At 44.7% G+C, this 9,136-nt stretch overlaps 1 protein-coding gene across 6 annotated transcripts; it reads right to left on the bottom strand.

Moving 5' to 3' along the window:
* Positions 1–4,942: 4,942 nt before the first annotated feature.
* On the bottom strand, positions 4,943–7,244 carry LOC100284156 (protein ABIL1). 6 transcript variants are annotated; one of them, XM_020549776.2, is made up of 9 exons: positions 6,956–7,244; positions 6,764–6,846; positions 6,534–6,684; positions 6,297–6,396; positions 6,111–6,209; positions 5,978–6,020; positions 5,747–5,856; positions 5,463–5,575; positions 4,943–5,387 (listed from the first exon to the last, which is right to left on the bottom strand). In XM_020549776.2, exons 1-9 carry the CDS (start codon positions 7,019–7,021, stop codon positions 5,211–5,213), a joined length of 942 nt encoding a protein of 313 aa, XP_020405365.1. In that variant the 5' UTR covers positions 7,022–7,244; the 3' UTR covers positions 4,943–5,210. The 6 variants fall into 6 exon arrangements, with proteins under 6 accessions (XP_020405365.1, XP_035821799.1, XP_020405364.1 ...); XM_035965906.1 differs by having other exon boundaries at positions 4,943–5,372; positions 5,463–5,572; positions 5,978–6,017; positions 6,956–7,201; XM_020549775.2 differs by having other exon boundaries at positions 4,943–5,372; positions 6,956–7,199.
* Between the last annotated feature and the right edge of the window lie 1,892 nt (positions 7,245–9,136).

The raw sequence follows: 9,136 nt of genomic DNA, 5'->3' as shown, positions 1-9,136 counted from the left end.
GTAAGTAAAGTGATATAATTTATAAAGTGAGAGATAAATTTAGCATTTAATTAAGTAGCTGATGAATTGTGTTTAGGCTAATCATGTTTAAAGTGTATAATTTGTTTGCAATGTTTGCGTTAGGTTCGAGAAACGTAATTATTGCGTGTAGTCGTATATTAATAACTACTGATTTCGTACAAAATTGTACAACGCATCGCCGCTAGGTGTTTAAATTCGCCATCGCGTAGCACTATTTAGGTTTATAATATTTCCGTCGATATGCATTCATGTGCATAATGCATTCCATTCAGGTACGTTAATTAATCGCGTGATGCGGAAGATACCCCGAGTCGACCCCAAGCGCGGACTAAACCGCAGGATGATGCTGATGGATGAACTGGAAGATGGATAATCTGAGCGAGTGCCAAGCCAAAGGATGATCGTCAAGTGGACATCGCCTAACAAACACTAACCTAGTGTTACTCAGGCAAGCCCCGGTGCATGCAACCCCTTCCTTGTGTTTTTAAATACTTTTCGCACACTTTAAGTCTAGTGAAATGTGCATTAGGTTTATAGGAGTTGCTTGAAACCCTTTGATGCATTGCCTTCCTTGATATCCATACCTTTATAGATACTTCTGATGAAGTATCAAAATATGATTTACAAAATTTGCTTAGCCTTGCTTAGAGGTAAATCTTGTGGATAGAGGTTGTCCTTTGCGTTAATGCCTAGCTCAGGGGTTATCCTGAGGAAGGATGGCTTCTGCCTGCAAGAATATTTTAATTGGGAGCAATGGTGGGATCTTACTGCAAAGTTCCCTTTGATGCTCTTTTCATCCTAAGGAATACAAACAATCCTAAGGGTGGAAGTACTTAAATCGGGACTTGGGCTAGGAACAGGTGATGCTCCGCCTGGGTCAATTAAGGATTGGATGCGTATGTAGGCCTGATAGATCAAGGACTATCTTAACTGGCCACATGCCCTGGAAATGGGACAGGGTAAGCTTGAACCCGGCTATTCCATACGTGAAAAGACAACCGCGCACTGGGCGTGGGAGATGGTGGGAGTAGCGTGTGCCCTCCTGGCTAGAGGCTGGATGGAGGAGTACTGTGCTCCCGGGTAGCGCGGACCGGTTCACGTTGTGGAGGATCTGTGGGAACGGTTGACATATGCAAGGGTTAAGTGCTACATATGTCGTGTGGTTAGAGATCCTCAGCTGAGTAAATCGATTCGGATCGCCGTTATATCCCCGGAGAGTGGAGACTTGATCACTGACCTGCAACCTAAGTCAGGATGTGAACCTCATGAATAAAAATGATGTTGTATTGATGAGATGGTGAAATTAGACCAGATGCAAATAGAGTCTATTAATATTTAATCTGGCGTTAAAATATTGAAAGTAAGGACTCACTTTAGTAAGCTATTTCTGCAAAAGTATCTAAGTTGATTCTTGCTAAAGCCTCTCCTTGATTCCCAAATCCAGCATACCCTTGAGAGTCTTTTCTTTAGTCGGGTAAGTCTTGCTGAGTAATTCCATACTCAGGGTTTTATTCCCTGTTGTTTTTCAGGTTCTAACTTTGTGCTGCTTTTGATGGTGTTAAGTGCCGGTGGGCTCGGCCTTCTTATATAAGTATAACCCGTCTTTATCTTCTTACTGAGGATGGTCATTTGAGCTAGCATATATTTCAAACTTATACTTTTGTAATCACTCCGATAAAATAATATAAAATTTTTGTAACTTGTAAAATTTGGTAATAAGATTTCCGCTGCAAAAATATTGGTGTGTGTGATTTGTGTTACTTAATCCCGCGGTTCTGGTTGTAAGTGGTTTATCCGGTGTCCTTGGGGCAATCGGACGGATCCTGTTAAGTTATCTGGTGCACATGCATGGCCGTCTGAGGTCTTTGAGACAAGGACAGGTGCATGTGGGCCCGATAACTTGGAGGTTCTGCCACAGTTGTGACATTCGATCCTGTGCCATGAATCATCATATGTGTGAGACTTGGTCCCAGCACACCTGGTGATTATGTTCGCGCCCGGGTCTTGGTGCCCCGAAACCCAGGTGTGACTGGATCCGCAATGGTTAAGTAAGTTGTGCAATGAGCTAAGTTTAAATTCCTTCAAAATCATCTAAGAGAACACTTTTCTAGATCATGAATGCCCCTTGAGTAACCACTTTCACTTCCCACAAGAGTTCCACCTTTGTTCACTTCAAAATGTTCAAAACTTGCTCTTCAGCCTCTGAAACCAGTTCAACCGGACCTGAAATCGGTTCAATCGGTTTCTGGACTGTTTCTCTGCCACCTCTGCTCTGACCAGTCTGACAGTCAGAGCTGTCAGAAAAGTCATGTGCAGATTTTTTTTTGAAAACCGGTTCAACCGGATTTTCCCCGGCTCAACCGGTTTTGAGTCCGGTCGAGTCTCCAACTGAGTAGATTAGTGAACCGGGTTCTCCCTGGTGGAAACCGGTTCAACCGGTTTTTGGCCCTTTTCTCCCAACGGCTGCCAGCTTTTGGGGGATCCTTTAAATACCCCCACACTCTCTCTCTTAATCACTTCTGCTCTCTCCACGATTCCTCAGCAGACCAAACTCCAAACAAGGGCATTCATTTCACATCTCACACCCAAAATCGCATCTCCTTCAATCGCTTGAAGGATCCTTGGTGTGAGGTGAAGTCGATCTAACACGCTGTCAATTTCATCTTGATTCTCCCATTCTCTTTGTTCTTGAGCTCATTGCAAACTTAACCTTGTGCGGATTTGTTACTCTTGGAGCCTTGTGTTCCTTGACGGTTAGAGGTTGCTTGGGAGTCTCCAAATTTGTGGATGACCCCAAGAAGTTTGTATTACCCGCTCTTTGAGCAAATTTGAGAAAAGATTGCCTTGACCTTGGTGGTCGGTTTGTAGAGGATTAGGGTTGGAAAAGACCCGGCCCTTTGTGGGCTCCTCAATGAGGAGTAGGACACCTTTGTGGTGGTTGCCGAACCTCGGGTTAAATCGCGTGTTCTTGTGCGTTCTTGTTAAGTGCCTTAAATTGTTGGTTGGTTCATATTCATCTATTTGAGTGGATTTTCTGTAGGGCAAGTCATTAGCAAAATCTTTCACTACTTCGTCATATTTGTTTAACTGATTATTTAATCTAAGTTGAGCAGGTTCAAACTTGTTCAGTTGTAAACAAAAGCAACTGAACCGGTTTGCACCAGTGCAACTTTAATTTGACCTATCTCGAAGTTTTTAGTGAAAAATTTCAGGTGTAGCCTATTCACCCCCCCTCTAGGCTACTTTCAGCTATTAACTACTTTTATCAGACCATCTAATAGTTATTTAGATATTTGAATTTACTAGAGCTAATAGTTAGTTGGCTAAAAGATGCTAGTATAATTAGCTAGCTAACAAATAGATAGCTAACTATTAACTAGTTTACTAAAAATAAATAATAGTTGAATTATTAGCTAGGGTGTTTAGATTTCTCCAACTAATTTTAGACACTAACTACTAGCTCTAGTGCATTCAAACACTTTCTAAATATTAGGCATTCAAACACCCCTAAGCTAGATGAAGTGACCTAGCAGGGTATGCCGTGAACATCTCTTTGTGTCTCTCGTTCAATGTGGCCTGCTCCTCCACTCTCGCGCACATGTTGTTATAGATGTCCATATAGGCCGGGCCACCCGTTTGGCACAAAGCCCGACACTATTTTAGCCTGATACAAAACCGGCACGGCACCCCGGACATCGGGCTAGTGTTTGGGCTCCATGGTCGGCACACAGTGGTCGGCCCGATCGACACGGAATAACGGGTGGCACGACGTGCTGGCCCGGCTCGGCACGCAACACTGACCGTGTCGTGCCCAATCCAGTCCATTTGTGCCGTGCCCACAACGGGCCAGGGCCGAGCCGAGCGGCACGTTTGGATATCTATACATGTTGTCACCCTGCTCCTCCGAATCAATGTTGTCGTCTCCTTTCTCGCCACGCAGTCATAAGGTTTTGCATTCGGACTTTTAACAGCCAAGCAGTCATAACTGGCTCCTGGGCTGCCATGCTAAACGAGCAGACACAACCCATCGAACGTTTTATGTGTTGTGCTATAGGCCGAGCGTTAAGCTCGAAGGCTGGCACGACACGACCCGATATGTTAAACGTGTCGGGTCGAGCCTGGATGTGAGGCATGAGCATGGTCCTTTTGGGCCACGGGCCAACCCGACACGACCCGATATGTTAAACATGTCAGGTCGAGCCTGGATGTGAGGCATGAGCATGGTCCTTTTGAGCCACGGGCCAACCCGACACGACCCAATGTACACCTATATTTGTAGATATAATTTTGACCTCTAAAAGTCCTTTAGCTACTCTTTCTGTCAGAAACTAAAAATTAATCTAAATGTGTTTCGTATGGCCAAGTGGACCATTATTTTTTGGAATTTTGTAGTAAGTTATCTTGGTTTGTTGGCTAGGATGTTAATGATGGAGGGTGTAATGTTGTAAGCTAGAAGTAGGGACTAGGGAGATACCAAACTACGATGCTTTTTTCGTCACTTAATACACAAGTGTTGGGTTTAGAGTTAATGTACGGAAAATGGACCAAACCAGGGGCAAAGCTATAGTCAGTTTAGGTGGTGCAGATGCACCCCCTAAAATAATACAAAACTGGTTATAGTAGATAAATTTTAAACTTATATTTACCCCTGTCAGATAATACCTATACATCATAAGGCAATTGCACTCTCTTGAAGTTCACTCTAGCTTTGCCACTGGACCAAAGTACCAAACAAAGATTGTATTTGGTATGGGGAGTATATATATGGGGTTTGTGGAGTGGAGCACTGGCGTTAACGTTGCCATATCCATATCAGTTGTGTATTGTTGTGTAGCTGTAATATTTCGAGAAAATCTTGTACTTTCTACTCTCTGTTGCAATGCGTGAGAGTGAGAGGTAATTGCCTCTTTTACACCCGATGTTTCTGTGTTACTTGTGTATTCCCATCGACTGTTACAGGTTTACTCTTGATCTGAGCATCTCTTATAGAAACAGGCAAGTGGGGTGATGACATCTTGCTGAAACTTCCCACTGCATTCATGTAAACTTTAAGCTATTTTCTATACGAAGACGATATTTATATTGAGAACATAACACTTGGATGAAAGTGAAACAAACTGAAGTAGGAGTACGCAGAGACCGCGCGCGGTGCCGTCCAACGGAGGGAGAAGAAAAAAAAATCCTGTGGCTCAGTAGTCGTCAAAGTAACTCGGCAGCGGCTCATCTTTTCTGGACTTGCGCCTGCTGAGGATGGACTTGAGGAACTTCTTGCTCTTCTTAGGGGTACGCTCACCGTCCTTGGAATCGTCGCTCCTGTCGACCTGCGTCCTCATTGGTGCCAGTTTCTTGGGCTGTGAGACGGCGGCCTGCATTATAAGCAACAGCAGAGATGAAAAATGTCTTGGAAGACTCACACTCCATCACAAGCCCATGCGATTTACCTGAGCCCTGACGCTTGATGTCTTGAGCAAGGATGCCTTCTTTGAGAGCGACGCGGACCTTGTCAGTGGAGCTGGAGCTGTCGAAGGAACTGGTGATTCCGATCGCTTATCTGCTGTCGCAGAAACAGAGTGAGGGTTAAAATCGTGGGTCAACTGATCTTGGTATACAACAATACAACTGCAGGGGGGCAGATCAGGAGCCTCTCTTTGTATTTATTTATTTAATAATCTCCTGTAACTGGATAGCTGAAACGAGCTGTTCAGATGCTGATCGTTACTTCTACCTCTGTTGGTGGGTGTAGCGTTCTTAGCTGGTGCCATGGGATGCGCACGCTGTGCTGGCGACGCTGAACGTGCACGCTGCGAAGGTAGGCGAGCGATGGATTGCAACTTTCTGCAAACAGTAGAGATTTTTTTGTTTGTTTGTTTGGTTGTCAACCTAAGCTTCGAACGGAAAGAACGAGGGGGAGGCAGTCCGAGCTTTTGGCTGTCCATCCGGCCGGCGGGACACTGACCTGAGTGAAGGCTGCTTCTTCTCTTTAGCTCTTGTTTCAGCTGCTAGCGCAATACATTTCAGGTCAGTTGAAGCTGACATACCTATGGTGCTTCATAGACAAATATATATATTAAGTGAAGAAGCTGACTTACCGCTGAATACTTGATGCATCTGAGACGCCCTGCCTGTGACGACCACCTTGTTCATCTCCCTGAAGTTGGGCATGGCACTGGGCATTGACTGGCCTTGAGCTGCGCGCAATTCCCAAATGGAATTTTAATTAGCCGTTACAGATACAGAATGAGCCAAGAACAGGATAGCTGATACTGACGTAGTACCTGGCAAGATGTATCTCTTGTGATACTTTGGGGCAGTGATCACCAAGGACTGCTGCGAAATGCCCTCTCTGTCGACACAGGCTTGGCTGGCCTGAGTTCTCTGAAACCAGTCGTTTTTTGCATCGTTAATTCAAAGACAGAGAGAAGCCGATCGGATTCGGACTAGTACAGAGTCCACAGTCCAGGATGAGAAGAAAAAAAAGAAGAAGAAGAAGAAGGCTTCTGAACTGAAAAAACCTGGTGGATGCAGGAGATCCGGAGATCGGCATCGGTGGCCTCACTGAACCTCTGATCGATTAGGCTGGACACCTTGAAAGATATGGAGCCCAGGTGGTCGACGGTGTTGACGAGGGCCTTCACGGCATACTCCTTGAGGTTGTTCGTCACCCTGTGCGTGCGTATATATAGACATCAGTGAACTCGGGAGCAGCATACATAAGGCAGAACGTGCAAGTATACATACGTACGCCTGCTTTTCGTCTTGCTGCGTGTAGGCAAGCTCGAAGTACTCTGCCGCGGAGTACAGCTGCGACCTCAGTGTCTTGAGACCCTACGACGATTGGAGAAGCAGCAGCAGCAGTACGTGTGAAAACGAAACGCGCGCGAGGATGGAGGAGGAGGAGGGACACGAATGATGTGGTTTGAAGGATGAGGGTGACCTTGATGGTTTCAGAGAAGAGGAGAGCCTCCTGGATCTGCACCTCCTCCACCGTCGCGCCGCTCATCCCCGCAGCGCCACCTGGAGCAGAGCAAGCGCGGAGAATGCTTGGGTGGTGCTGACGACGAAGATGGGGATGGGGAGAAACAAAACAATGGTGGAGTACGGTGGAAGAGCTCAACGATGTACTGGGAAGAAGGGGAAGAAGAAGGTGCGGAGGAGGAGGCGCGCATGTCGTGAGCACGACGACAGATGTTTTAACTAGTACTAGTAGGAGCAGTTGTGGTGATGCTCCTGCGGCGGCGGCAACAGGTACATACGATATAATAATGCAACTTAATTAAGGCAAAGCTACTTAGAATTAACGGTGTTTGGTGAGTGGTGAGTGAAGGGCAAACCTGGTAGTAACAGGTACAGCAGGGTGAAGTGAAGCTGCTGGCAGTGCTGGGCACTGGTTTTTACACCAGTGTTTTAGTTGGTTGTTATAAGCAAGTGAGGATGGATGGGTCCCACTGCAGATCGACCAAAAGCTCAAGGGGTACGAGAGATGAGATCTCGTTCGTCGTTGGGATGCTCATGCTGAACTGAACACTTCTTTCTCACCTTTCTTCTCTTTCTATCCCTGCGCTGCGCTATGCATGGCCATCATTTCAGCCCATGCACACATGGACCCACCTCCTCACCTCATGCGTTTTCTTTCCGGTTTTTTATTATTTTCTTTCTCGGAGAAAATTTGACCCCCCAACCTCCTCATGAATCATCAAACCTCACCTACATCGTAAGGGCATGTACAATAATATTTAATATAGAGGCTCTTGAGTTGTTTAAAGGGTTATTTGTAACAACAACAACAAAAATCGTAGAGTCGTCTCTCCGTAAGGAGACGTCTCTGACTCGTAACCCAAATAGCACACAGACGTCTCACTTCCCACTGCACCATTTCGTCGTTTATTCTATTGATATGATGTTTTACAAGTGCATTTACTCATGTATTTATTAATATACTATATTTATAGACACTCCATTGTATAATAGAGTCTCTTAGTCGTCTCTTGTGCTTGGAGAACCGTTTTGATGTCTCTCCACTATACATGCCCTAAGCGCGCAATCAGTATGTTTATTAGTTAGTTAAAAGAATCGATATTGGTTTTACTATCACTTTATTATACAGGTTATCTAGTACTACAATTAAAGCTTCTGTACCAACAAAAGTGCTTGTTGGGGGCCTTCGGCTTACGAAGGTCCTCAAAAACAGGATTTAATAGTATTTCTGGAAGTATAATGTGTGAGCAGGTACCTTCGGACTCAAGTCGGTATCGCGGCAGGAGTAGACCAGGATAATACGAAGGTCGATACAGCGCCGAAGATGTGAGCAGGAAAGCTTCGGCGTGGTAGCAGAAAATGAAACCGACTTAAAAATGAAAAGGCTATTCAGACCTCGATAGACTACCATAGAATTATTATTAAATGTAAAGGGCATGAATGTAATTTTGTATGGTCTGTGTCCCGTGCCTATAAATAGGTGAACAGTACTCCCGTACTGTTCACGCTGATTTGGCATTCGCTTTTGCGTCACGCTTATACTTTCATCTCCTTCAAATTGAAGGTACACTTGTAATTCGATGTTATTTCTGTTTATACATAATAATAATATATAATTATCTATGTTATTCTTCATATTCCTTACATTTCATCCTTCGTCTCTATATAATGTATTTATGAAGGTACGCCCTTCATAACCTTCGTCCGAAAACCATTATATCCTAAGGGGAATAATGCTTCGAAGGGCGAAGGACTTAACCAATTAACATTTTCTATGTTGCCTTGTTCTTAACTCATAGCATTTGAGAACAAGTCCCCAACAGTGCTCATCCCGTACAGTTTCGTGAGAGTTGTAAGAGAGAGAAAAACAAACCCTTGGGTACAAAGCATCATCACGCTGGGGCTTATATTAACAAATGTCTCATGTTTGGGACATGATTAGCTTTAAGCAAAGTGAGAAAAAAAAACTAAAGCATTGTGTTGTGTCGTCCTGTCCTGTCTATATATCCCATTCCCACCCCATGGCACAAGTCCTATGGTCGATCTCGCAATGCTTTTTTTTTCGGTTCTTTTTCTTTCCTCTGTTTCAGATGATGTGTGTCTGGAATCTGGATCCGTGTGCGCGCGCCAGATGGGTCTC

This window comes from Zea mays, chromosome 3 (genome assembly GCF_902167145.1).
Source record: "Zea mays cultivar B73 chromosome 3, Zm-B73-REFERENCE-NAM-5.0, whole genome shotgun sequence".
In the NCBI taxonomy this organism is placed as follows: Eukaryota; Viridiplantae; Streptophyta; class Magnoliopsida; order Poales; family Poaceae; genus Zea; species Zea mays.
This window is presented reverse-complemented; position numbering and strand designations above follow the sequence as displayed.

Excerpts from the sequence above, each read along its gene's own strand:
- LOC100284156 (XM_020549776.2), bottom strand. The coding sequence starts at position 7,021 with ATGAGCGGCGCGACGGTGGAGGAGGTGCAGATCCAGGAGGCTCTCCTC. Across the intron at positions 6,210-6,296 it reads CAAGAGATACATCTTGCCAG|CTCAAGGCCAGTCAATGCCC; the intron begins GTACTACGTCAG and ends AATTGCGCGCAG. Across the intron at positions 5,388-5,462 it reads CATCAAGCGTCAGGGCTCAG|GCCGCCGTCTCACAGCCCAA; the intron begins GTAAATCGCATG and ends CTTATAATGCAG.